This window comes from Phacochoerus africanus, chromosome 15 (assembly GCF_016906955.1).
Source record: "Phacochoerus africanus isolate WHEZ1 chromosome 15, ROS_Pafr_v1, whole genome shotgun sequence".
Taxonomy (NCBI): domain Eukaryota; kingdom Metazoa; phylum Chordata; class Mammalia; order Artiodactyla; family Suidae; genus Phacochoerus; species Phacochoerus africanus.
In genome coordinates this window covers 50,542,288-50,569,774 of record NC_062558.1, presented here as the reverse complement: position 1 = coordinate 50,569,774, position 27,487 = coordinate 50,542,288, and the positions used below count along the sequence as shown (strand labels likewise).

Here is a 27,487-nt window from a genome sequence, read left to right as displayed (position 1 = left end):
ATCACCCCCCATTCTCACCACACCCAACCCCAAGACCAAGGGACAGGAAGCAAAGAGCCCTCCCTGCCTGGTCTGACTCTATCGTTCCAGTGGCTGGTTCTGGACACGGACCACACCTCATCCAGGCCACCAGGGCCACATCCCCTCTATACATACATCTTGTTCCCCAAACTGCCTCATCCAGATTGGACCAACCTGCCCAAGATGATGCTGACTCCAGTGCTTGGCTCATAACCCACACACCACCACATGGGGCCCAGCCCCCTTAGGATGGTGGCTGGCTGATGTCCGCCACCCAGCTCCCACCCTCCTAGGTCTTGGACGCACTGGCAAGAGAAAGGAAAGCAGTTTGTCTCTTAGTGAGAGAACAGAGGCTCCACGCAAGTTTTCAATCAAGCTTTTAATGAAAAGATCATAAAATAACAGTTTCTCATCACTGTACATTAAGACTGCACGCTTCTGAATGGAGAGATGGGTGAACTGCTTTACTATGACACTTGAGGGCCGCATACCTGCAGCCCCAACCTGAATTTATCCAAACTCTCGAGGGAAGTGAAGATGTGACGACAGCGGCGCTGGCCAGTACAGGAGTGCGATCATGGTCCCCTCCCCGTTCCTGGGAAGGGTGCGTATTAGGACGTGGTCCCTCTTCCAGTTCCCATTAAACAAAACAGCTATAACCCCATCCCTCCCCTCCCCCTCGAGGTATTTGTGAACGGGCCAGTGCCCAACCTGGGGTCCCCCAACAGGGGAGGGGGAGCAAGTGATGGGTGGGGACAGAGAGGCTCCCCTCAGCACCTGGCCCCACCGCCCCCCAAGTGGGGGGGGGGGCCCTGGGGACTCTCCCTGCCCCATGTGAGGTCTGTTCTGCAGCATATTTGAGGTCAATAAATACAGCAATAAATAGCAAGGTGAGGTAGGGGGAGGGGTTCCCGGTAGAAAATTCAAGTGGGGCGACAAGCTGGCGGTCCTGGGAAGGGGGTCCTGGGCAGCCTCCATTCGATTCCCACAATGAATACCCACCCTGATTTGGAATGTCAGACTGAGGCACCACTCTGCCCCTCACTCCTGGCATCGGTCTCACAGGTTCAGTAACGCCCAACCCGACTCTGGAAGAGCGAGGCCTTGGTCCCTGCGCATGGCACAGCAGGGCTGAGACCCCCCTGGCGCCTCTGCTTTCGTCCCCCAGGCAAGGGGACAGGACGGATGAAGTCGCCTCAGCCCTGAGCCCTGCCCTCCTGGCTGCCCAGGCCTCACCCCAACTCAGGACAGCCACGGGGAGGGTGGCCGGGGTCTGCCCGCCCAGCCGGCCCGCCCGATCGCACTCCTGCACACGCGGGTCCAGTGAATACTGACGGGTTGGGGTGGGGTGGGGGCAGGGTTAGCCCAGTGCCCCCAAGTGGCAATGGAGGGGTAACACACACGGCTGCGGCTCTGTCTGGGTCCAGGGTGTGGGTCTCACAGGCTGCAGTTATGGCTATGCCGTGAGTCTCTGAGATTTGTATTTGCTTAAAGGTTCATCTTTGCTTCTTTACCTTTTTTGCAATCCTGGAGGAGCCCTCTCGGTGGGCTCGGTCTGGTGGGAGCGTGCGGTGGCGGAGCCCAGCCTGCCGCTTGCTCACCCCGAGTCTGAGAAATAAATACATTCATCACTGCACAAACATATTGATACAAAAACAACACTGTTCAGAGTGTTTGCACCGTCTGTGTAGGTAAGGACCGGCCCAGTGAGCCCCTCCCACTGCTGAGGGGGGGGGTCCCCAGAGGGCGGAGACCCGCTGGAGTTGTGCAAAGGTCCTGGCTTTTTGGCTTGAGAGGGACCCTCACATCAACCCACCTGAGGGTCGTGGGCAGGGCAGTGGGGCGGAGGCGCACCTCCCTCCCGGGGCCCAAGCCCAGACGCCAGTCCTGTGGCCAGAGCTAACGGTCACCCCTGCTGTGCCAGCTGGCCAGGACCGCCACGGTCTGACCAGGAGGCCTGGGGGCTGGTCAGCCCAGGCCCAAGCTCTTTGGTGCCAGCTGGGCTGGGAGAGGCCCGGGCTGGGGAGGAGGCTCAGGCAGATGCGGGGCCTCCACGCCAGCCCCGGCCCCACAATGGCCCCTCAGCCCGAGAGCCATTCCAGGGCCGACTCAGAAGGGCCTCCAGCAGGTTGGGATTCACAGAACTGGCCTTACAGCTGCTGAGGTCTGAAACTGTAAAAGTTTATGTAAACAATGAGATAAATATATTAGCATCTTTTTTCTGAGCCCATTGAGGTTCCATACGCATTCAAAATGTGCTTTGGTTTAAAAAATAGGTTTTGTGAATTTGGATGTGAGCTTCTTTTTTCTTTCTTTTTGTTGTTTATCCTCTTTCCTACATGACATCTGCTATTTTCTGTTTCCTGTTTCTCCGAAACATTCAGGAATTAAGTGACTAAAGCAGAGAACTGTGAGCCGCCCTCGGCCTCCAGCGGCCTAACCTCCTGGCGAGGCTCTAACACATCTCCACACACACAACTCGCGAGCACACGCTCCACTTGAAACCAAAGGAAAAGGAAAACAAAACCGAGTGTTGTGTTAACCCCGCCCACCCCACAAACCCTTAAAGTCTTAAATAGGAAACTAGTGTTTTGCTTTCTTGTTAAAATACAGAGAAGGCTCGGTACAATCCTCAGGTGGGTACAATACTACGTCTCGCGAAGGTCGAGTGAGGGCTTCTGGCCCCTTCCCTGAAGCTCTGCCATGAACCACCTGCTTCACCGGGGGCCGCGCCCAGGGTGTGTGTGCAGCTCCCGATACAGACTTTTGTCGTGTGGCTTAAGTGCTGACGGAGTGGGGGGCTGGGGAGCAGAGGGACTGGGACAAGTCCCCAGAGGGAAGAGGGCTGGTCTGGGCCAGGAGCACCACCAGAGGGATCAGCAGGGCCCCACGTGGCCAGAGTACCCTCATTCGCGACACCCACCATCCGGGTCCCTGAACTCAGGCTGTTTTCAGCTGGGGGGGGTGGTCTCTGCAGGGGTGGAGGAGTGGGGGTAGGGAGTGACTCCGTAATTTTTTGGTCTGAACTTAAAAGTAGAAAGAAAAAAAAAAAAGAAATAAGAGCCAAAGCAAAACAAAAAAGACAAAGCTGCTTGTCCAGCCCTGTGGCTCCAGGCAGACGAGGACAATGGGGCTGACCTCAAGACCTTGGTTTGGCCTTGGCAGCCTGGCTCTAGGCCCATGGAGGTGCCTGAGGCTGGAGGAGAGCCAAAGGTGAGGGGCGAGGGTGGACTAGGGGCTGAGCCGAAGGGTGGCAGCCAGACTCTCACCAGAGCAGCCATGGGCCACGATGGCCCAGAGGTGCCCTCTCTGTCGGGGCAGGAGGTAACACACCACTTTGGTCAGCCCCTCTACCCTGACCAGGCAGGAACTGCAGCCCTCCTGAGGTCAAGTTCTCATAGGCCTGGGTGACAAGATGGGGGGGGCTCACTTCCACCCCATCTGGGTCCAGAAGGAAGCTTCGAGGGCTTGTCCCACAGCCAATGCTTGGGCTCCCTGGAGGCTGGGGCACTTGCACCCCGACTTGGCCCAGATTAGAGGGCTGCTCAGCACACACTCAGGACACCCCAGGGCAGCGGCGGGTGGGCGGGGGCGGGGGGGGGGAATGGCTAGCTGCATAAGCATGGAAGAAATGCAGGCGCCTCTTCTGAGAGGACCCCAGGAGGCCCACTCATTTGAACACACATCTTCCTGTGCACACTGACAGGAGGAAAACACAAGTGTCACGACCACAACTGCCATCACCAACGTCCTATTCTCGAAAGTTCAAGAGGTAGCAAAAGGTCAGAAGTCTCTCCACCTTGATTGGGAAGGAAGGGAGGAAGGAAAGAAGGAAACGCAACGTGAGTCCACACGTACCACACACACCACACACACACACACACACACACACACACACACACACACACACACACACATGAGAAAATGGAAACGCGTACCGATGCCCTGGCACCAAGTCCAGCCTCCCCCCCGCCCCCCACCAGCCCCAGACCTTCCAGTTCAAACATTCACATAAACATTACATGGGGTTTCCTCTTAATAAAAAACAAGTACCTCTAAACAAAGAATATTCCTCGGAAACTATGGGAAAAGCACTCTCTCTCCTGAGGCAGCCGAGGCAGGGCTCGGGGCCCAGGAAGCCTTTGGCCAAGAAGGGCTTCTGGGGCCTGGAGGGTGGGCGCCCAGCCTGTAGCCAGGCAGGGCGGGGCAGGGCCCCGGTACATTCAGTCTGCAGACCCAGGCTCAGCCCCGAGGGGCCAGAAGGAAAATAAACTCTTGTTGGTTTTGGTTTAAAAAACAAAATTCAAAAAGAAGAAAGGAACAGATCAGTAGGAATAACAGCCACACAGGCCCAAAGGGCTCTTCAGTTGTGGAGAGGTAGGCGGTGGGGGCCCTGACTGTCCCAGCGCCAATGAGCGGTGACCCCTGGGCTCAAGGAGAGAGGGCACTGTCCCCCCCACTCTGGCACCACTCCCCTCAGAGCCAGGCTGGCTGCAGAGACACCCAGTCATGGCAGCCCTGCGCCCTCCGCCCCCCTCCCACAAGGAGGGAGGCCCCACTCCCCCTGCTCCGACCTGGCCTGCCGACCGGTGACCCACTCCCACCGGCCCCACTCGGCCTTTGCCGTCAGGATGGGGAGGCAGGTAGCTCAGTGGCCATCCTCCTTGCCCCCGGTAAGACTGGATTAAAGCTCTGGGGGTGGGGGCCACAAGCCGCTGGGGCCGGAGGTCTTTGGCTTCTAGGAGGGGGAGGTGTGCATGCGCAGGTGGCTGATGAGGTTGCGCTGCTGTGTGAACTTGCCCCCGCACAGCTGGCACTCATAGGGCTTCTCGCCCGAGTGCACACGCATATGCTCGGTCAGGCGGTACTGGCGGGTGAAGCGCATGCCGCACTCATCACAGGCAAACGGCTTCAGACCCAGGTGGCTGCGCATGTGGCGTGTCATGGTGCCACGCTGCGTGAACATCTTGCCGCAGATGTTGCAGGGGAAGGGCCGCGTCAGCCAGTGTGTCTTCTCGTGCTGGCGCAGCGTGGCTGGGTCCTTGTAGGTCTTCTCGCAGACCGAGCACTTAAAGGGCCGGGGCTCAGCTGCATAGGCTGCACTGGGCGCTGACAGGTCCTCGGCTTCCTCCTCGGCACCCTCCTCCTTGATGAGGAGCTCCTCCTCTGTGTGCGTCTCCACATGGGCATTGAGCTGCTCGGAGCTAGGGAAGCCCTTGGCGCAGGGAATGCACACATACAGGTTGTCCCCGTAGGACACTGTCTCGTAGCCCTCTGGCCGGTAGAGGTAGTGGGCACCAGCGTGGCCGCTGCCCCCCTCACTCCCACTCTGCCCACTCTCCTCACTTGCGTCCTTGCCGTTCTCCTCTTCCTCCTTGCAGGGGTATGGGGGCTCCACGTAAGGCCCACCTGCTGTCGCCATGTTGCTGGCCAGGATGCCATTGGGGACCCTGTCTCCAAGCCCCTCGGCCTCCTCCCCTGGGGAGGGGCCCTTGGGTGCCACTTCCCTCCGCTCAAAGGGGGAGGCCACCACCGGCTCTTTCTTGGCCCACTCTTTTTTGCGGGCTGAGTGCCGGAGGCTCTTCCGGGGCTGCCCACCAGGGCCCTCCAGCAGGCTCAGGTGGTTGTCCTCAGCCCCCTCCAGATCCATGGGCTCGCTGGGGGCACCCCCCAGCTCGGCATAAGAGGCACTATTGGAGACAGGAGGGGCAGAGGCTGAGAGGGGTGAGCCGTGCTGACTGTCGCTCAGGTGGGCCGGGTCGTCGGGGGTGAGGGGGGGCCCAGGGGTAGTGGGGGGCAGTGGGGGGCTCTTCTTGGACAAGTCCAGGCCCAGCTCCTGCTCACAGCCCCCACTGCTCCCATTGGTGCTGCAGCCCCCCAGGCCAGCCTCCCCGCTAGTAGGACACACTGGCCGGCCCAGGCCATGCACACTCTCCTGGCTGGAGCCACCCAGGAAGAGCTCGTCATCTGAGCCTTTAGCCTGGGGGAGCTCCTGGGGGGTGAGTGCCCCCTTGCGCCCATCCATGAGCCCCGGATACCGGGCCTGGATGACGGAAGCTGTGGACAGCCGCTGGCTGCGGGGTGGGCGTCCCAGGCCGGCCCCACCCCGCCCAGAGCTAAAGGGCTTGCCAGATCTCTTGAGTTTGCGGCGGCAGAGGGCTGCCAACTCAGGCAGCTGGAGGTAGCTGGCGGCGGTGAGGAGCGTGCTGAAGTTGGGCTCAGCTGGCTGATCGCTGGGCAGCAGCTTGCCGGTATAGATGAAGTCTAGGATCTGCTGGAACACCGTGGAGCTGACCATGTCTGTGTCCAGGTTGATGAGGTTGTCATGAAGGACCAGGGACTTGAAGTAGATGCTGCTGGCGGCAAGGACGTTCTTGTGGGCTCGGAAGATGGAGTTCTCCACCATGATGATGACATCACACAGGAAGCCCTTGGTCCTCTGCTGGTTCAGCTGCAGCAGGAGCTGCTTTGAGTGGCTGGGCAGCTCCATGTCGGGCCCCATGTCCCCACGCCCTGCCCACACGCACCACCTGCGGGCAAGAACAGGCATGCACATGTCAGCTGGGACCCTCCACATGAACCTGGCCACTGGCCGCCTCTTGAAGCACAGTGCCTGTGCAGGGAACTCATACTACCCAGACTGGCCAAGACGGTGAGCGGCAGCAGCCCATATGCAAGCAGAGGACAATGAGGTCACGAGGTGCCAAGCAGACAAACTGGGATTTGAATTTGGCTCCACAGCCCAAGGTACCATCTCTGCACTAAAGGTGGCCAACTCCAAGCCTGGGGGGACCCAGAAGTAACTGGCAAGGGACTAGGAGATACTGGGTGGTAGCAGGAATTGAGGGGACAGGAGCCCCTAAGTGGGTGGACTTCCTACAAGGGCACACAGCTCCCCAGCTTTCAGAATAAGTCAGAAGGAATTCCTGTTGTGGTTCACTGAGTAAAGAACCCAACACAGTGTCTGTGAGGATGGGGGTTCGATCCCTGGCCCCACTCAGCGGATTAAGGATCCAGCAGTGCCACAAGCTGTAGCTCCAATTCGACCCCTAGCCCAGAAACTTCCATATGCTGCAGGTGCAGCCATAAAAAGGAAAAAAAAAAAAAAAGAGTAAGCCGGAAGTCCAGATTTCCAGATGAAACTGCCCGATGCAAAGTGAAGGTTCTTTTTCCTTGAACACCATGTGGGCTAGATCAAACACGCAGCCTCTGGTCTGCAATCCCTGCTTTAGGCTGGGTCCTTCTCAACAACCCTAGAGGCTTCCCAGACTTTGAGGTCTGCCAGTGTCACCTAACACTACAGCCTAAGGGCCACCCCTGCCCCCACCCCACGGGCACTGAGCACCTTCCTGGCCTGGGTCTCTGGGAGCTGAGAATTAGAGGTGGCCTGGGAAACTCACCCAGCCTGGCCAAGATGCTAACTGGTGTCACTGAGTAGTAAACATGCCAAGGAACCCTATCAGTGGCCATGGGGCACTGTGCCTGAACCATGTGCCCACACCACTGGGCAGCAGGGCCGCTGGGCAAGGCCGTGGCTCCCAGCCCCTCCAAGCACTCCCCCAGGTGCTCTGTGCTGTGAGGCCAATGAGGGGCCTTCAAGTTCTTCCATTCAGAACCTGACCTCTGACCTCTGAAAGGAACTGATTGCCGAGCTTCCCCCACCCACATGGCACGCAGCCCTGCCTCCCTGTGACACAAAACTTTCTCAGGCCCGCATCTGCCCTCATGCTCAAAGATGCAGAGAGCCCTCCCATAACCTGTGCACCCTAAGGAAGGCTTCCAGTGCCCTGCGAACACTTTGGACAGCACCCAGGGCTGACAGCAGGAGGCAGCAAGCACCTTGGGCCAGCTCAGCCTTGTCACACTGTTTCAAGAAACTCAGAGGCTGGAGCCTCCCCAGGGAACCAACCCTGCACCACTCCCTGCCCTTGAGCCAGCCAGGTAGGAACAAAGAGCCCAAGGTATGGTTCCACACTGACCAGGACACCCAGCCCAAGGGAAATGCTGTCAGCTCCACCAGTACCTGGGACGTGCAGTCTCCAGGTCTGGCAAAGGAACTGACGAAGGGCAGGAGGTCCCAATCTCCAAGAGCCTGAGCCCACAGTAGCCCCTCCTCCCCAAGCCCCAGCCTCTCCTCCATGCTCCCCAGTGCTGCCTGAACACAAAGGACTGCAAGCCAGGGTGCAGGACCATGGGAGCTATGGGCTGCCCAGAGTCTCCAGGAGAAGGCCCAGGCATCCTCCCTCTGTGCCTCTCCCACACCTCCCTGGCCCTCCCTCCCCAGCCTACCGGAGTGCCAGGGGCCCAGAAACCATGTGAGCAGCAGCCAGCGGGGGTGGCCTCCTTGAGCGTGTGGCCTCCCTGAGGGTGCATCAATGCCTGGTCACCTGGGGAGGAGAAGATGGACATGGTTACTTGGACAGGCATCAACTAGGGGAGGGGGACATGAGGGGGAAGTGCCTGGGGGCCCTGGAGCCCTCACTCCCAGGAAGGTCTGGGATCTCTCTGGCTAGGACACCTGAACAGCTGAGCAGGAGACAGTGGCCACAGTGCCCACTGTCAGGCCTGGTGGCAGGGAAGAACGGAGGCTTGGGGAGCCCAGCTGCACCCTCCTCCCACCCTCCCCCTTCCCCCGAGGAGATTTAGGACACTCCAAAGGCCACCTAGATCTGGGGTAACTGGTGGCAGGCATATAATTCCTGGTGGGCCGTCAGGCCTGGTGGCAGGAGGCCTGGGCAAGGCCCTTCCCAGGCTGGCCACATTTACATAACAAAAGGTCAAAATTGGAGGCACTGGTGCAAGGGGCTATTTATAAGAACCAGTCTCAACCGCTTCTGGCTCTCCTGCCTCCTTCCCTTCCCTGCTCTCGCCCCCTCCCTGCCCAGAGCGCCCAGCCCCCTCCTGCCTGGCCCAGCCTGACCACATGGCTTTTGCAGGCTCGCCCTTTCAATACCAGCCCGCCAAGGCCCCTGGCAGCTGCCGCCAGATGCAGGCAGGCTCCCTCTGCTCCCCACCCCAGAGCTTTGGGAGGGGGTCCTGAGGCTCTGGCTCCTTGCCCCCAACTCAGGAAGGCCTAGGTTCCCTCAGAAGGGAGCCAAGGGTGGGGGAGGAGGCCTGTAGCAGCCTGAGCTCCTCCCACCTGCCCTTCCTCCGCCCCCAGGGCCAGGGAAGCTCAGCAGGTCCCTCAGGAATGTGGCCAGACCCGGGGTGCGGGGTGGCAGGGAGGCCTCAGCCCCAGCCTGCCAGCTGTCTCTCACCAGGCCCCCTGCACAGCACAGCTCCCCTCTGGCAGGGCTGGCGGGGGAGGGGGCACAGTTGGCCCAGAGGGCAGCAGAACCAGCTCTGTAGGTCCAGCAGCCTGAGTACGTCCACATTTCATGAAGGAGGCCTGAGTGCGTCCACATTTCATGAACCAGCTCTGTAGGTCCAGCAGCCTGAGTGTGTCCACATTTCATGAAGGACCCTTGTCAGGCTCTCCCACCAGCAGAGGCCAGAGAGGCCATGGGACAGAGCCAAGTCCACCCTTGGGAGGGGCCAGAGACCACCGAAATGCTTGAGAGTGCAGCTGGGGAGAACAGACAGGAGCCACACCAGGGTCCCCACCTGACCCCAGAACAACCCAAGCCCCACCCAGGCCGTGCCCACCCAGCAGCCCCTCCTCTGCACATGCCAGACCGAGCAACCGGCGCCCCCTTGTTCTTGCCGAGATCAGGCTGACCAGCTTGACCACTCCTCCCTGGGAAGGCTGAACTACTGACCAACTGACTCCACCACCCTACCCCGGGGGAGGCTCAGCAGGACAGGGCAGAAGAGGCCTCACTGCACCCTCCACTGGGAGGGTGCAGGGGGGTGGCTGCCAGCTAGGAGGCCACCTCCAGCACAAAGCTGCCTTACCTGCCGTCCACCAGGTTCAGGCTGGATGGGGTGTGGGCATAAGCTCATCACAGGTGAGAGCAGGACCCCTGCAAAGCTACCCTCCTCCCAGGCCCCTCAGCCCTATGGCTCAGAGGTGGGTGTGGGGGCAGCCAGCACCCACCTTGGAGAACCCAAGTGGGATGGGGTGGGGGATAACTAGAAACATAGCTGTGGGGCTGGCCCAGCAAGCTGGCAGTAAAATGAGGCTGCGCCTGGCTCTGGCTCCTGGCACCAGGCTCTGCCAGCACGCCTACTGGCCCGAGGTTCCCACGCCCAGCACAGCCCGCTGCCCGTCCAGAGTGCTGGCTCCAGGATACCCAAGATCTGGGGTAGTGGGACAGCTCAGAAAAGTCCTCCTCGGAGTTTCCTTCGTGGCCCAGTGGTTAACAAATCCGACTAGGAACCATGAGGTTGTGGGTTCAATCCCTGGCCTTGCTCAGTGGGCTGAGGATCTGGTGTTGCCATGAGCTGTGGTGTAGGTCAGAGACGTGGCTTGGATCTGGTGTTGCTGTGGCTGTGGTGTAGGCCGGCGGCTACAGCTCCGATTAGACCCCTAACCTGGGAACCTCCATATGCCGCCAGTGTGGCCCTAGAAAAGGTTAAAAAAAAAAAAAAGACAAGTCCTCCTCAAAGGCCAGGACCGGGCCCTTCACAGTGAGTGGATGGTGGTCCCCAGCTGGGCTCACCCCTGTGGACGGGCTCAAACACGAGTCTGAGGAGAGGGGGGCAGCTCTGCCCTTTTATGAACAGAGACCTGGTTTACATTCCTACTAGGTCCCTGCATAGGGACGGCCAAGGCCCACCTTCTCAGCAGCGCTGTTACATGGTGACCTGGGGCAGGTCCAGACTGAGTCCTGAGTTCCTTTTCTCCCCCTCCAGGCCCAGGCCATAGAAAAACCAGGAAGGCACGCCTGTCCCCTGCCCCACCCACACACTTAGAACAGGCCCAAGGCTTGGAGTAGCACAAGCCCCAGGAAGGCCAGGCCCATACTGCTGAACTGGTGTCCCAGGCAAGACTGGGGCCCCACCTGCCTTAGATGGTCCATCAGACTTAGGGGCTCCTGGCAGCCACAAAGGCAGGAGGTCTACAGATGAAAGTGGTCCTTTTTAAGCAGAACACCGAGAACGACTCTCAATCCCCATGCTGACAGGAACTGCCCCAACTCAGCCAGAAAAGCCACGGTGCCCAGAGCCTGGACTTTAGCCATGAACAGGTGGGCAGCCCTGGTGTCAGAGAGCATCCCACAGGCACCCCCAGACCCACGAGGAGGCCAGGCTCAAGCTGTGGTTTCAGCCTTTAGTTGTGCCCCCAGGAGAGTGCTGCCCTTTCCAGCAAGGCCCCACCACTCACATCAGGAACACCCCCCCCCCAGAGGCTCCTCACCCAACCTGACTGAAATGCCTCCCAATTTCAGGTAATTGCCCTGCCCACATGCGGCTGGGATGGAGGGTGCTGAGGGGTGAAGAAAGGGGGCTGCCACCACCAGGTGCAGTGGCCCCAACCTGTGCCCTGCAGCCCTTCACTTCGCTCTGGAGGCCGGAGGTATGCTGAGTCCCAGGTAGCACCTGCCCACCCAGGCCAACACCCAACAGGAGGCTGCACTTTCTCCTCAACCGCCTCCTGGCTGAGGAAGCCCAGTCACAGAGCTCACAGGGATCTTCCAGCTGAGAGTGAGGGCCGTCCACTGCCCACCGAGGGCCCACTGCCAAGGGAGACACAAGGATCCTAGGCAGCTGCTGCCCCCAGGGGCTTAAACACATCTGTGTCTTTGAGGCCCCCAGACAAATGCTGGACACAGCCCCCAACCCCAGGCCCAGCTGACCCCCGCTGTGGCCACCTGGAGCTCCAGATGTGGCCCCAACAGGTGCAAGCACTGCACCTCCCCGTAGGCCCGGCCCCTCCCAGGCTGCAGGAGGGCAGCTAGACAGCAGAGTGAAAGGGTCCAGAAGCAGCCCAGGATCCAGAAGAGCCTAAAGTCCAGCCCCGAACCCACCCACCAGCCCAGGAGGCCATCATCCCTCCTCACTCAGGAGTGCCCCTGCGCCCAGGCCGTGCCTCGCCCACCCAGTCTGAGATGGCATTCTGCCTTTGGGGAAGCCTCCGGGGTGTTATCACCACTTCCAGTGTCAGATAAGCCCACAGGTTCTGGGGGTTAAGCAACCTGCCCAAGGTCACATGAACAGGCAGGTAGCAAAGCAAGGACTTAAAGCCTGAGTCCAGAGCCAGACTTTCCTACCCTGGGGATGGACGCTAATCCCTCCTCCCAGGGTCAGGGGAGCCAGCAGGGCCACGGTCTGCAGTCCCCCCACCCCCACACCCCCTAACCACAGGGCCCATCCCAGCAGGGCCTACCTGGGCTGCATTCTCCTGAAGAGTGTGAGGGCGCTGCATCTGCCCTGCTTCTCAACACCCAGAGCAGTGAGAAGCTTCTGGCTGGAAGTGACAAGGTGGGGCCCCGGCACACAGCATGCTTTGGGGACCCAAGCTGTGCTCCCCTGGGAACACCCCTGGCCTCTGTGACCTCTGGTCTCCAGGCATGGGCTGGTGGCAAATGGGACTCAGGGCTCCGGGCAAGCCCAGTCGGGTAATCCAGCCCAGACCTGGATGCCGGCCAGCAGTTCTGGCTCTTCTCCCAAACCAGCCTCCTGGAAAGCAACAGGCTCCATGAATGCCAGAAGCCCTGCCCTCCTTCTGTCGTGGTGTCTGTGAAACCCTCAGGCTCCATCAGCACACTGCCATTCCTTCTCCCCTCAGCCTGGCCAGCTGCCCACCCACCAGTTCACCCTGAGCTGTGAGGAGGTGGTGTCCACTCAGCCTGACCTCCCCGAGTCCATCCTAAAGTCTGTACTTCCCCTGCCCTCGCCCAGAGGATCACAGGGCCATGAGGAGGCCTGCGCGCTGGTCTTCCACCCAGCCCACACTCCCGCTGGGGGCCAAAGAGAAGTGAGGCCAGGATGACCCAGGGGATCTGCAGCTGGACTTCCCCTGCTGGCACTGGCACAGCTGGCACCAGGGCGGGTGCAGAGAGGGGCCTGCTGGGAGGCCAGGAGGGCTAAGCCAGGTGAGACCGGGGTGCTGCTGGGGAGACGCAGCCAAGTGCTGCCCAAAGGGGAACAACAACTTAGGAGAACAATCATTATTATGAAAACTTCCAGATTCTGTGCCCACATTGCCCTCACCCCCACCCTCACTCTGGGCCTGAACTCTTTCTTGGTAAGAGACTTGCTAGCAGCAAAAGAACTGGAGCCTGGAAGGAGGCAAGCCTGCAGGAGGCTGGCAGGGCAGGTCAGCCAACAGGAAGCAGAACAGGGGATGGTGCCACTCCATCAGGCAAGGAGCAAGGGGACACTAGCCCTGGTGTGCGGCTCCTGGACCTCCAGCCCCACTTCCTATTTGTCCTGCTGGTTGTCAGCCAGGTCCGAGAACCAGTGGCAGCATCACCCTGGGTTTTGAGAGAAACGCAGACACTCTGGCCTAACTCCAGGCCTCAGAACCAGAACCACATTTAACCCCGAGCTTCTGCAGGCACACTCTGGTGGGTTACAAGCTTTCTACTGCCCAGGGAAGCCCAACACTTGGCAAGCAGTAATTGCTTGGCCAGTGGAGATCAAGAGGAAGGAGGTGGCTCCAAAAGGGAGGACACAGGCCCAGGGAGTGACTGATCAACACGGCATCCCTAGAACATGAGAGCGAGGCCACAGAGGTGACCGCAGGCATCTTGGAGGCACGATGGAAGCTGCGGGCAGCAAGGGGTTTGGGGCACGGGTGGCAGGCAGAGGACCTGAGGGCTGGAGGAGAAGCAGTGACAGTCCCACATGGGGGAGCTTGGGCCACCTGATGTCACCAGGCATCCCTCACCTTTTTTAGGAGTCACAGAGGACACCGTTTTTAGGAGTCACAGAGCTGCAGCTGCTCAGGCTTCTCCCGGACAGAGAGTCCAATGTCACAACTTCAAACGGAATCCTAGAAGCTAACAATTTCTTAAACTAAGGACTAAAAGATTTAGAAAACAAAAACTCTACCATCTCCTATCATCATCACTTCCTGCAAGATGAGACCTCATGACTGATGAGCAGGAAGAACCACCTCAGTGTGGAGTAGTCCACCCCCTAGAAAGGGCAGTTTGCCTGTCCACCTGTATGGACACCACGGTGGCCATTATGAGACATGTTCATCTGGGGAAGCCAAAAACCAAGTGAGACCCAAAATCAATGCCAAACGCAACGATGTGGCCTGAGTAGCTGATCAGAGTACCTCCCAAGGAGAAAGGAGGACATCACATTTTTAAAAGACTAAGACGGCAAAGACACAGATCTGGCGCCCAGAAAGCGCACCTGAGGTGTGCACCAGCAAGACCCACCAGCACCAGGGCCACCCTGTGGGCCAGAGCAGCCGAAAGCCATGTGAATCTGCCTTTCAGGGTCAGAAAGAGCTGACCATTGGCAGCACCGCACAACCTGACTCCCTCGCATGAAGGGCCTCAAACAATCGGCTCAGCAGAGTAGCCAGATCCAAAAGGTGGTTAAGTAGAAATCGGGGGAGGGGACTGGGCTCCCAGGACACAGGGGCTTCTGGGATTATGTTTCTCATGCTGGATGCATGTCCACCTGGGCCAAGGCCATGGTGCCTCACAACTGTGCACATGGCAGGTATGACGTACTTGGATTCCACAGATGCACAGAGGCCTCCAGGACGGACAATAGGGCCCTCCCAGTCATGATGGGTGGGCCGACCTGAACTTCAGCTACTCACAACGATCCTGACCAGGAGCAGGCACCCACAGGACAAGAGGAAGCACCGCCTCAGGGGAGGGGAATCTACCCACCAGCAGGGAGCCACAGGAAACGGAGGACCCCCCCCCTCCCCGAGACCGATCAGTGTTTGCCAGCCAAAGGCAGCAACCACCCCTGGACATTCCTAATCATCCTAGTGTCCAGCTGACACTGCCAAAGGGGGGGGTGTCTTCAAATCCTGCAGCACACCTAGGAAAGGAGAGGAAACCCAGAATTTAGCCGGCTAGGCACACAGAGCGTCACCAAGGAGCACCTAGCAAGGACAGAGCAGGCAGCACTGAAGAGAAGAAGCCCAGAAGAAATTAGACAAGGCTCTCAGGGGCCAGGGGTCAAAGGAGGTTGCTAAGCAGAAGGAAAGGATCCTCTGCCCCACGTGGAGAACCAACACCAGACAGCAGGGCCTCTGAGCAAGGGCTCAAGGAGTTAAAGCCTTGAGCCTCTGGAGTTCCCATCGTGGCACAGTGGAAACGACTAGGAACCATGAGGTTGCGGGTTCGATCCCTGGCCTCACTCAGTGGATTAAGGATCCAGCATTGCCGTGAGTTGTGGTGTAGGTCTCAGACGCAGCTTGGATCTGGCATTGCTGTAGCTGTAGTGTAGGCCAGCAGTTGTAGCTCCGATTCAACCCCTAGCCTGGGAACCTCCATATACTAAGGTACAACCCTAAAAAAAGCAAAAAAAAAAAAAAAAAAATCAAGGATCAGATTGTTTTAGGGAAAATGGGGGAAAAAAATCGAGTAGAAGTTCCTGCCATAGCTCAATGGATTAAGAATCTGACTGCATCAGCTCAAGTGGCTGTGTAGGCATGGGTTCAATCCTCGGCCTGGTGCAGTGAACTAAGGATCAGGCATTCCCACAGGTTAGGCTGGGATTCAATCCCTTGCCTAGGAACTTAGATATGCCTTGGGTGTGGTAAAAAAAAAAAAAAAAAACCAAATCTAGTAGAGAGGCCTAGGGCACCACCAGAGTTTTTAAAAAGCTATTTTTAGGAATACCAAGGCATGGAAACAATCTAAATGTCCATTGAAAGAGTGGATAAAGAAGACATGGTCCATATACACAATGGAATATTACTCAGCCATTAAAAGGAAAGAAATAACAGCATCTGCTGCAACATGGATGGAGCTAGAAATTACCATGCCAAGTAAAGTCGGTCAGACAATGAGACACCAACCACCAACATCAAATGCTATCTCTTACATGTAGAATCTGAAAAAAAGGACACAATGAACTTCTTTGCAGAACAGATACTGACTCACAGACTTTGAAAAACTTATGGTTTCCAAATGAGACAGGTTGGGGGGTGGGGAGGATGCACTGAGGGTTTGAGATGGAAATGCTATAAAATTTCGTTGTGATGATTGTTGTACACCATAAATGTAATAAAATTCATTAAGTAATTTTTTTAAAAAGCTATTTTTAAGAATAAAATTAGATTGGAGTTCCTATTGTGGTGCAGTGGAAACAAATCCAACGAGGAACCATGAGGTTGCAGATTCAATCCCTGGCCTTGCTCAGTGGGTTAAGGATCCAGAGTTGTCAAAGCTGTGGTATAGGTTGCAGATGAGGATTGGATCCTGAATTGCTGTGACTGTGGCATAGGCTGGCAGCTTTGGCTCCAATTAGACCCCTAGCCCAGGAACCTCCATATGCCGCAGGGGCTGCCCTAAAAGGCAAAAAAAAAAAAAAAAAAGGGGGGAGTTCCCCTAAAGGCTCAGCGGAAACAAATCTGACTAGCATCCATGAGGACGCAGGTTTGATTCCCAGCCTTGCTCAGTGGGTTAGGATCCGACGTTGCCGTCGGCTGTGGTGTAGGCCAATGGCTACAGCTCCGATTAGATCCCTAGCCTGGGAACTTCCATATGCCATGGGTGTGGCCCTAAAAAAAGACAAAAAAGGAACGAGGTCTAGAGACAGAAAATAAACAGGCTCCTCTATGCCCGAGGAAGCAGAGCTGGGGGAGGGGTAAAAACTGAGCTACTGACATCACCCTATGATGACAAGAGGGGGGACAGTGCTACCTTGGAACACTGCTCGTGGGGCCAGAGCGAGGGAACCACAGTGACGCCCAGAACCAAGGTGAGTCTCAAAGCACCAAGTGCCCACCTCCATGGACAGTGCAAACCCATGGCAAGGGCAAGAGCTATTGACCCAGGATTCAGAAGGACGGCAGGAGGGAGCCAGAGGGCAATGTCCAGGATGAGGGGGTGCTTCTCACACAAGTGGGGATTAGTGTGTGCCCCCCATTCTCATGACTCACTTGTGATGATTCCAGCAGTCTCAAGCCTTCAAGGAGCCAGTATGCAAGACAGGAGGACACAGGCTATCTAGATCTGGGAAGGGCTGAGCACTCCCTCCCAGCCCCCCGACCACAGGACTCCACCAACGGCCAGATAGCCGGGGATGTGGCAGCAAGGCATGAATGAGGGCTTCAGGGAGGCCAGTCCCACAGGATGTGCCCAGAGAATATCACTCATCCCAACGGGTAGTAATGGAAGCCAGAGCCTCTGTACTGGAGGGTGGGCGGTGGCCCCACAAGAGGAAACCCCAGGAATCCCCTGGGACTGGAGCCCCTCCAAAGCAAAGATCCAAGTCTAGCACACATCCCCCTGAAGTACTGCCCCTCCAATTCTGAGTCCAATGAGCCCTGTGTTATCGTCCTGAAACACCAATCTCATCAAGTCACACCCCTGCTTGAAGCTTTCAATGGAATCCTGGTGCCTGGATAAAGTCCACACCTGGCTGGCCTGCAGAAGGCTTCTAGAGGGCCAGCCACCTCAGAGCAGCCCTTCCAGTCACACCCGAGTGCCCCTCCTCCTTGAGGCTGCCTGCACTTCTCCCCCAACCCAACATCAGCACCAGCTGCCCAGCTGCCTCTCTCTGCGTACCTCCCAACGGACTCTCAAGGTCAGAGATCCTGTATCCCACTGACCTCTCCGGCCATAAGGCAGGTCCTTGTGCATGTTCATTAAGTGAGCACACACCAGAGTTGGAAAAGGCATTGAGGCATTGCTGAGGGGACAGGGTGAATAATACATGCGAGGAGGAGCAGAGGTGGGAGAAGGGAAGGTCATCAGGGAGCAGGCTACCGGCCCCCCACCCCCACCCCACCCCATCCCACCCCAACTCAGCCCATGGTTCTAGCACTGCCATTCACACTCTTGAAAATACAGGAAACCCAAAGAACTCTTATGTGACTTGTATGTTCCTATTCTGTCCACTGTGTTAGAAAAACAGGTAATTTAAGAAAAATACTTAGGTAGTTCTCCTGTGGCCCAGTGGGTTAAGGATCCAGCGTTGTCACTGCTGTGGCGCAGGTTCAATCTCTGGCCTAGGAATTTCCATGTGCCAAAGGTGCAACCAAAAAAAATTTTTAATTGGCCTAAAAATCTCAACAATAAACCAATTTCATGTTAACATAAATAATGTTTGAATGGGGTGGAAAAAACTATTCCAAAAAAAAAAAAAATCTAGGAAGAGTGCCACTGTTCCACATTCTTGCAAATGTCTGGAACGTCTGGCTTAATAGAAGTTGCTGGATTCCCACACCTACCCCACACTCAGTCTGTCAGGGCACATGGTTTTGACTGAAGTCCATAGAGAAATCTGACCTTCCAAAGACAGAAGAGTATTTTAACCTCTGCAGATAAGGATGGCTCTTCTTCCTTCATATCCCACTTAAAAGTTACAATGTGGAATCTGAAATCGTATCAGTGACTAATTCATACCTGTTTACACAAAAATCCATCAGTCTACCCTGTGCTCACATCCACCCAGGATTTTGCAACATCGAGCACTGGTCATTTGGAAAATATCGTTTCACTGAGTTAATCAGATCCTCCCAATGTTGTCAGACTCCATCACAGCCCAGGCCATCTACACCAACACCAGACCTCTTCTGGTCTGCCAAGTCAGGCTTTCCAAAACTCCCCCTCTCCTCTGGCTCTACTGCTGGCAACAAATATCATCAGCTGTTTTCCTTCTAGTGGCAAAGTTCATCTGAGAGAAGGTATAGCAAACTCTCCAAGTCTGAACAACCACCACCTTGCCTATTAGCCTCTTAGCTCTTCTTTCAAGTAAAACTAATGTTCCCTGAGAAAAACTGGCTCACAGACACGAAGTGTTTTTTCCTGCGACAACGTCCTGCTTCCGTCTGAGGCACAAGAGTCTCCCACGTCCTCCCCAGCCCGTCACAGAACACTAAACACACAAGTACCCCAGAATCAAGACTCAACACTGGATCACCGGTACACGGGAGGGCGAACAGCGGTCACAGTGGTGTGCACCACGGGCTGGAGAACACGGCCCTGGCGGTGTGCACCTCGGGCAGGGCAGGACCACCCAGCACAGCTCTGCACGGATGGCCTGAGTGCCACAAGCCAGTAACTTTTAAGTATTTTGAAAGAGTCCTGAGGACCCCCCAGGGGTCTGCAAACCACTCTAAGAACAGCTGATAGTCATCTCAAATATCTCTACCAACCCGTTTTACAGGCAAGGAAAACGAGGTGCAGAGAAACAGGCTTCACGCCAGAATCTTCCCACAAAATCACAGTTGTTCACCAAATGCTGAAATCCCAGGCAAGGAGCCAAACCTGAGAGTGACGCATTTCAAAGAAAGGAAAGGAAATGCCACTTCAAATGGCCTCGGAAAACACCCTTCGAGGCAGGACAGGCAGAGGTTGGGAGGGGGAGGCAGGGAGGGGGCTATAGGAAGCAGGTGTGTGCCGCCTGCCAGGGCATGTGCTCCGAGACCCCGCCTGGCTGGGCACCTTATCACTGTCAAAACGCATGGAATGCAGGACTTTGGAAACTACCCTCACTCCTGCCCACACCCTCTGGGGCTCAGGCTCACCTCCCAGGCTACAGGGCCATCCTGACCCAGCGCCCACGACCCAGGCTGCTGCTGGTGGCCCAGGGCCCCTTCCCTCGAGGCTGATCGCCCAGACTCCCTGGGCCCATCTCCCACACGCCCAGAGGGAGGCCTCACAGGACACCAAGAGAAGGTGGGGCTGCCTTGCCTGAGGCCCACCTGGAGGTGGCAAACTCAGGCTTCTGAGGGGCAGAAGAGAAGAGCAGTGACCAGAGGGAGGGGTGCCTATCCACAGGCCTACAGTGGACCAAGCTCAGCTCCAGAACCAGACACCTGCTCTGCTCAAGACCACCATGCCACCACCCCACTTAAAGGAAAATCCTTCTAGAAAGTTCCCATGTGGTGCAGCAGGTTAAGGATCCGGCACTGCCTCAGCTGTGCTGGAGGTAACAACTGCAGCATGAGTTCAATCCCTGGCCCAGGAACTTCCACATGCTGTGAGTGCGAAAACCGCTGCCCTTAGGCCCAAGCACCACTCAGAGGCAGGGGCCCACATACCACACCGCACGCGTCCAGATGTGTTCGTTCCCCTCCTAGAACTTCTCTACCCACTTCCCAGCAGTGTAACCTCTCCCAGCTGCTCGCATAGTGGGGATGGTAGGGACTGCACAGGCGTGCTCTGCATAGGTGTGGCCCACAAGGCCCAGCCCTCTCCTGCCACTACATCCCCAGCACTCCAGTCAGGAACTGTGCAGGAACCATCCTCCTCCCAGTTTGCAAGCATCTGCCAGAAAGAAACCATCATCCCCTTTCTACCAAAGGGAAGCACCATGAAGTCCTGGGGTGAAGACACAGGACAGCCGAGGCAGGAATCCACCCCAGGACCATTCACTCTCAAGGCAGACCCACTGGCCCACCCACCAAGATGCACAGAAGCCTAAAACGACAGACTGAGGACAGCTGACTGCCCCAGACCACCGGACCACTCAGTCCCAGCTCCTCCCTGGCCCCAGGCCAGGCTGCTCTTCGGGTTCTGAAGGACAGCACCTCCTACCCAGGACATCAGGCCCATTCCAGAACACACCACGCCCAAGGGCTTTGGTGCTCACAGCACACGGTAGGTGGTCCAGAGCAGGCAGGGGGTGTCTTGCATCCTGTCTGCCCTCAGACAAGAATTAAACCCCAGAACAGCCCATTGTTTTGTCCCAGCAAAGGAGGCCAGGCCAAGCTAGCCCGACCTAACCTAAAGCTCTGCTCCCAGTGCCCCTCCCAGCCTCACTCTGTCCCCAGGTCTCTCGCACACCTTACCCAGACAAGAGCCCAAGGATCTAACCGCAGGAACCAATCCCTCTCTCTCAGGTACCTTGAAGTCAAAGAGAAAAAGAAGGGGCAGGACACAGTCCCAGTGGGTCCCCAGTATCTCCCAGGTCACTATGCCAGGGCAACCGAGGCCAAGCAGGGCCCCAGAATGTAACCAAGAGACCAGAACAGGCAGTCTCTGAAGGCCAAGCAGGGCCCCAGAATGTAACCAAGAGACCAGAACAGGCAGTCTCTGAAGGCCAAGCAGGACCAAGAGCCCTGGGGTCAAAGGCAGCAGGTGGTTAAGAGTTCCCACTGCAGTGCAGCAAGTTAAGGATCTGGCACTGTCTCTGTGGCAGCATAGGTTTGATCCCCAACACAGCCCAGTGACTTAAGGACCTAGAGTTGCCATAGCTGTGCGTAGGTTACAGCTGCCATTCAGATTTGATTCCTGACCTAGGAACATCCATATGCTGAGAGTACAGCCAAAAAAAAGGCAGCAGGTGGTTCCCAGGGGGTGCTCCCTTAGCATACATCCACCAGTCTGGGGTCCCTCCCACTGCCACCCAGTGAAGAGGGACCATAGAAAGGGTGAGCCCCTCTGTACCTGATGCTCTTCCAAGACCCTGGTACCTAACAGAATCAGCCGGCTGGCTCTGTAAATTCAACCCCACTGGGCCCTCCGAGTAAAGCAGTTAGTGACCACCTCTGCTGGTCTATTTAGACTCACCACTTCCTTGATTCTATTACCAACAAAGGCTTATCTCCTGTTAAAGCAGTGGTTTGCTGCTCATTAGATCCATTTCAAAAGCTTTAGGAAGAATGGCTGCCTGGGTGCACCCCAAATATGGGCTGGCTGGGCTCAGCCAGCTCCAGGGGATCCTGATTCACCAGGCTGAGAACCAGGGCACCACCAGGCAGGCCTCCACCAGACAGCACTGGGAACAGCACATACTCACGGAGTCAATGGGCAGCTCATGCTCATCACAGGAAAATTTCCCTGTGTCCACCTGGGGCGGCTACCCAAGCCCCAAACCCTACTCTCCCAGCCATCAACTCTGCTCTCCCCCTCTCATTCGTTCTCTGAACAAGAATTCACCAAGAGCTTGTAATCCAGAGCAGCACAGAGATAGGCAGCACAAAGGCCTACACCAGGCTGATGAAAAGGCTGATTCCCTGGTGTGGGGAGTGGGGGTATGTGGGAGATCATTCCTGAGGCACTGGAGCAGCCCCTCCCCACACCTGCCTGAGAAAAGCCATCCCCAGAGGTGCTGTGGAGAAAGAAGTCTTAGTCCTGACCCCTGGAAGTAAATGTGACAATGGTCTGGCCTGGACCAGAGCCAGGGAGCAGCCCCTCCACCTCCTTAAGACACCACCTCCCCACCTGGACTCCTGGCCCCTGCCAAGCCAAGCCAGAGCCCTGCCTTTCCTTAGGGGCCTTGAAATTCCCACGAAATGGAAGGGAGAGATGGCAGAGCACCTGAGGAAACCGGGTCACCTGTCTTCCACTTCCCACACCCACACCCATGCCCATGTGCTCAGAGATGGACTCCCCAACAGGAACCAGCACCCACTCTGCAATGGGCACTCAGCAGCCAGGCCCTTGGCAGAAGGACCTGCTCTAACCCCAAGGCAAAACCACCCTCCACTCACAGGAAACAGGCAGTCTCTCAGGGTCCCTCTTCCCACTCAATCTGATCACTCCCTCCCTGCAGAGCCCAAGGCCCCAGCCCTTCCCTCCAGGACTGTGGTGTGGGGCCTCGAGTCAGCTCCTGGTTTTCCCTTCCTTATCAAGCTCACCAAGGCCCACTCACAACCCCCACCTCGCCTCCGCCTGCTTTTCTTGCTTTGCCGCTCCCAGCTCCCACTGGGCACCCCCTCCCCCAGCTCAGGTCCTTAACCCTTAGGGCAGGGCCCCTCCCAGCAGGAAGCACAGGCTTTGCTGCCTGCCAGGCAACGTCAAACTGGCCAGGCTTGCTGGGAAGCCCCTGACCTGAGGGAGCCAGGGTAGGATCTCCAGACTCCACACCAGACGGGCTCTGGAGCAAAGGCATTTACCCTCCAGCCCCAGCTGGACCAGCTGTATACCTGCAGCTCCAGAATGTCACGCGCCTGCCTGTGAGAGAGGTGAAGTGGGAGGATGCGAGAAAGCAGGCCAGTGCCTCTCCCTCCCGGCTTAAGGCCACTTGTTGGCAAGGCTATAGTGCCAGAGGGCGGAGAGCAGCAGGCTTTAGTCTAGCCACTGGGGCTGGGCACTGCATTTGCTCTTGATACACTTTGTTGAATGGAAACAAGCTTGTGCAAGAGCCTCACAGGTGCCTGGTGCACAGCAGGTGCTCCTGTGCCAGCTCCTCAGAACTCAGAATCATTCTCCTGCCTCCCCAGTCACACTCACACTGCCGCTGCTGCCTTTCCAAAACTGAGCGCACTCCCCACAAACACCCCTGAACACCCCTCCCCCACAGCTGACCCAGACATAGAACGGGCCCCCTCTCTTGGGGCCCCCTGCCCTGCGGTGCCCTCCATGCAGCACAGTGCTAGCCCCCACCACTCCATCCTCTAATCACTTGTTTGCTGTCTGTCTTCCCCAGGCTGAGCTCTGCAGAGCAGCTATACACGAATGTAAACTCTAGTTCTGTTCCCATTTTAGAAACGGGGACACTAAGGCTCAAAGAGTCCATCACTGTCCAAGGTCACAGGGAGAGTAAACACCATTGAGCCCAGGCCCCCTCTCACTGCCTGCCAGGAGAACCCCCTCACTCAGTCTCAGAGGGCCAGGAGGAACCAGACTTTTGGTTTCTTCTCTGCTGAAGCAGCCAGGACTGAGAGCCCCTGCCCTCCAGTGATTGAGTCCTGGGGGCAGTGGCCCTCAGCCCCCGTGGGCCAGGCAGGCGAGCTGTGGGGTGGGGCTGACTGCAAAAGGGCAGGGCTGCAGGTCCCCTGGGTAAACTGAACTTTATTCCTTCCTCACTCCTGGCTCTGAAGAATTGCCCTGCCAGCCCTCTCTGGGGGCGCACTGCCGAAGAAAAGGCACTGCCGCCACCCCACCCCACCCCCCAGGTCCAACCCTGGCAGACAATAAGGACTCTGGGAAGGCAGCAGGCCAGTCAGCTCAATAATGCAAAACCCTGTTGCTGAGTCCACGACAGCTGACTTCAAGTGGGTTGGAGACTGTGCTTATTAACAAAATGAGAAATCTGATCTATGGAAAGAAAACACTACGTGAGGATTAATCCAGGACCGCAGCTTGTGGAGGAGGCTGGGCTGCTGTCCAAGACCAGGCAGAGAGAAGGGGATGTTGCCTACCTGTCCCCGGCAGGTACCTCGCTACAGGACAGGGCACATCGCCTCAACCCCACCTGCATCTCCTCCTCTCCCTCCAGCAACTGCAACAATCATTTCGGTTTTGCTTTAATTAAAGGCCTGGATCCCTCAGGCTGCTTCTTCCTCCACTCAGGGCCTACAACCAGAGGGAGATTTTTCTTTTCAGGAATCGCTTGTAAAAGCTGAGTGACTAATCTACAAGTCCCAACAACTGGCAAGAAAACACTGCAGGAGAAATCCTGGGTACACAACAGCACTCAAGTCAAATGGCCAGGGAAGCTGGGCAATGAGCACTCAGCTACACCCCAAAACTGGCCTGCAGGAAGCCAGGAGCCAAAGGAAAGCAACCTGGGAGTGCAAACCCCAAGGCAGGCAGCCAGGTGGGAAACCCCCTCCCAAGCTTCCTAGGCTCCTCCCTGACCATGGGATCTAGAGGTTTTCATAATAAGCCCAACACACATACCGGTTCACTCACAGGCAGGGAAGGCAACCCACTCCATGGCCAAAGGACTCGCTTCGGCCCCCAAGTATCCGCCTCCCATCCCCCTAGCCCCCCCCTCGGTGCTAAGAGGCCACTAAACCAGCAATCTCACCACACAGCTTTGTCTCTGGAGGCCAGCCTGAGGCCGGCCCATCTGCTATTTTTTTTTTTTTTTTCAGACCACTCCAGCGGCCCTGCTCTGCTGAGCTTACGCCAGCTCCTTGAGCCAGGGCTACAGACCGGCCACATGGCCTGTGCTCCTGAAAATGTCTGCTGAAAGGCCCAGGGAGTCCAGACGCTGGCAGATGGGAACAGAGGGGAAGAAGTAAAGCCAGGAGCCAGGAAGCAATAAATGCCAGCTCCAGAAAGGTCCTGGGTTTGGGCGACCCAGCTCCATCCCTCCAGCCAGGGTCCCTGGGGAACAGCCCCAAGTTCAGCCTAGAGCTCTGGAGGCCCCTCCGCTACCTGCCAGCTCTCCCCCTCCCCCAAGCACAAGAGGCACAGCTATCCTCACATCAGTCAACAATCTTACAGCCACAGGATTCCTATGGGCAAGGCTCTGCCCCTCCCCCCCCACCACATATGTCAGAGGGGTGGCCTCCCTGGGTTACACTCCTCCTGCTGGGAGTGGGGGGGAACCTAGCTTTCCAGATGTGCTTGGCCACTCTTACTAGAAAAGACACTTCAGGTGAACAGGAGAAACACGGATAAATAACTTCAAAACCGTTCCGGCCCATCCGGATCCGCACTGGGCTCCCTTCCCCAGGCAGTACCACGCTGTTCTGGGTGGGGCCGCAGGGAGCATTATCGGACCACGTTCCCTCCTCTTTAAGTCGCCACCCCCCGGGGAGAGGCATCCCCGCCTCCCCCCACCCCAGCTAAGCCAGAGTGAATATGAACCATCTCAGTAGATAAACAGAGAGTGACAAGCTGGGGCCCTTCAGCCCCCTCCCCCTGCCAGAGACCCCCTCCCCCAAGCCCATCTCTCTTCCTGCCAAGCCGCTGCCTACGGGAGAGATCTGGGGGCAGGGCAGCGAGCCCACCAGACGCAGGCCCGGACCTAGGGGAGCGGCCCCTCCAGGCCTGCCCCTGCCCTGCCCGCGCGCAGCCGTCCTCCCGCGGGGAGGGGGCAGGGAAGGGACGCGGACGGAGCGGGGCCACAGTTGTGGAAACCGCGAAACCCCCTGTGAGGGGCGGCGGCGGGCGCACGGCCTCCAGAATAATGGGAGCCCGCCTGTCAGGCAGCGCCGCTGCCGGACGCTGCTCGGATTAGACCACTGAAAAAAAGGCACAAAGAGCGGGCGCCCGCCCGCCGTCCCCACGCCGCACACCCGCGCGGCCGGGGGCTTTGTACCCGGACCCCGCTGCCCGCCCAACACGCGGGGACCACAAAGCGCGAAGCGCTACAGGCAGGACAGCCAGCGGCCGGCAGGCCGGGGGTCCCGCCCCCTCCCACGCGCGCAGCCCCACGTCGCCGAGCGCGCGCCCGCCCACGCCCCTCTACCCGGGGGCGCGCCCGCCGCCCACTGCCCGCGCCCCAAACCCAGCGCACCTCACCTCGTGTGCGTCGGCGGCGGCGCTTGCCCGCCGGCCGGCCAGCCCTCCCGCGGCCTCGTCCTCGGCGCCGCCGCGCCGCCCGCGCCCGCCCCGTCCGCCCGCCGCCGGCCCGGCTCTCCGCCCCGCGCGCCCGAGCGCCGCTCACAGTCGCCCGCCTGGCGCCATCTTGGAAGCTTGTGACGTCGGCGCCGCCCGCTCACCCCTGACCCACATCTGAATGGGCGAGCGGCGGGGCGGGGACTGAGTGTCGGGGGCGGGACCGGGGCGGGGCTTGCGCCGCGCGACGGTGCCGTAGAGGAGGGGCGCGGGAGGAGCAGGACCCAGACCTCCTGCGTTCGGCTGCACCTTCTCAGGTGCGGGGTCAGCCGCGACCTCAGTCTCGGAACGCCGGGGCTGCGCTCCCACCGAAGGGGGTCTCGGCACTTACAGGCCCATGGCCAGCCCCCGAACACGGAGCCGACCCCGCCTTGAGCCTGACCCTGACCCCTGGCAGCCCCGCGTTAGTTACTCCTTCTCAGCCCGGCTCCTTGTACACCGCGGGCGGCCAGCGTCACCGCGCAGCTGCGGGCTGCAGACGGCGTGGTCCGGCCCGCTGGCCTGGCCGTCAGCGTCCGGAGAAAGAAACCCCCTCGCCCACCCCCGGTCCCGGCGGCCCAGCGCAGCAGCGCCGGCCGTACCTGTTCCGAGGGCGCGGAGGTCGCCACTCGCCGTGCTCGGCCAGCCCTTTCCGGTGGCCGCAGCCCCTCGCAAGCCCCCAGGGTCAAGCGAAGCACCCAGACCGACCCACCAGACCCAGGCTGTTGGCAGGGGATGGGGTGGGCCCGGGGCCGCGGCCCTGTTTTAGGAGTCGCTTGATGGACCTCTCCCCACTTTGGACACCAAACAAAAGGGCTTACCAACTAAAGAGAGGGACCCAGGACTGTGGAGTCTCGGTTCCAGTCGAGAAAGCTGACTATGCCCCGGTTCTAACAAATTAACATATATGTTTACTGCAGTGTTAGCAGGATGGTTCTTGAGATTTTAAAATAATTCTAACTTCACCTGAAAGAATAGCCAAAACCAGTTATCATTTCCCTTCACGACAAATTGTAAAGTTACTGCAGTTGACTCAGTGCTAGCCAAGAAACAGACTACAAACAGATTCCAGAAATGGTAAGAGCCTAATGAAAAAGGAAGTATCAAAACATAAGTGAAGGAGAGGGGTTCCCAGTGTGGCGCAGGGGCAACGATTCCAACTAGCAACTATGAGGTTGCTGGTTTGATCCCTGGCCTTGAGCGGCCAGTTA

The 27,487-nt window shown here is 58.0% G+C and overlaps 1 protein-coding gene across 1 annotated transcript; it reads right to left on the bottom strand.

The window, feature by feature from the left end:
* Positions 1-381: 381 nt before the first annotated feature.
* HIC2 (HIC ZBTB transcriptional repressor 2) lies at positions 382-26,265 on the bottom strand. The gene is made up of 3 exons (XM_047760952.1): positions 26,202-26,265; positions 8,311-8,408; positions 382-6,551 (listed from the first exon to the last, which is right to left on the bottom strand). Exons 2-3 carry the CDS (start codon positions 8,334-8,336, stop codon positions 4,760-4,762), a joined length of 1,818 nt encoding a protein of 605 aa, XP_047616908.1. The 5' UTR covers positions 8,337-8,408; positions 26,202-26,265; the 3' UTR covers positions 382-4,759.
* Between the last annotated feature and the right edge of the window lie 1,222 nt (positions 26,266-27,487).

Bases quoted from the DNA above. Each gene is read 5' to 3' on its own strand.
- HIC2 (XM_047760952.1), bottom strand. From the start codon at position 8,336: ATGGTTTCTGGGCCCCTGGCACTCCG. The intron at 6,552-8,310 runs GTAGGCTGGGGA...TCTTGCCCGCAG, and splicing joins TCTGGGCCCCTGGCACTCCG to GTGGTGCGTGTGGGCAGGGC.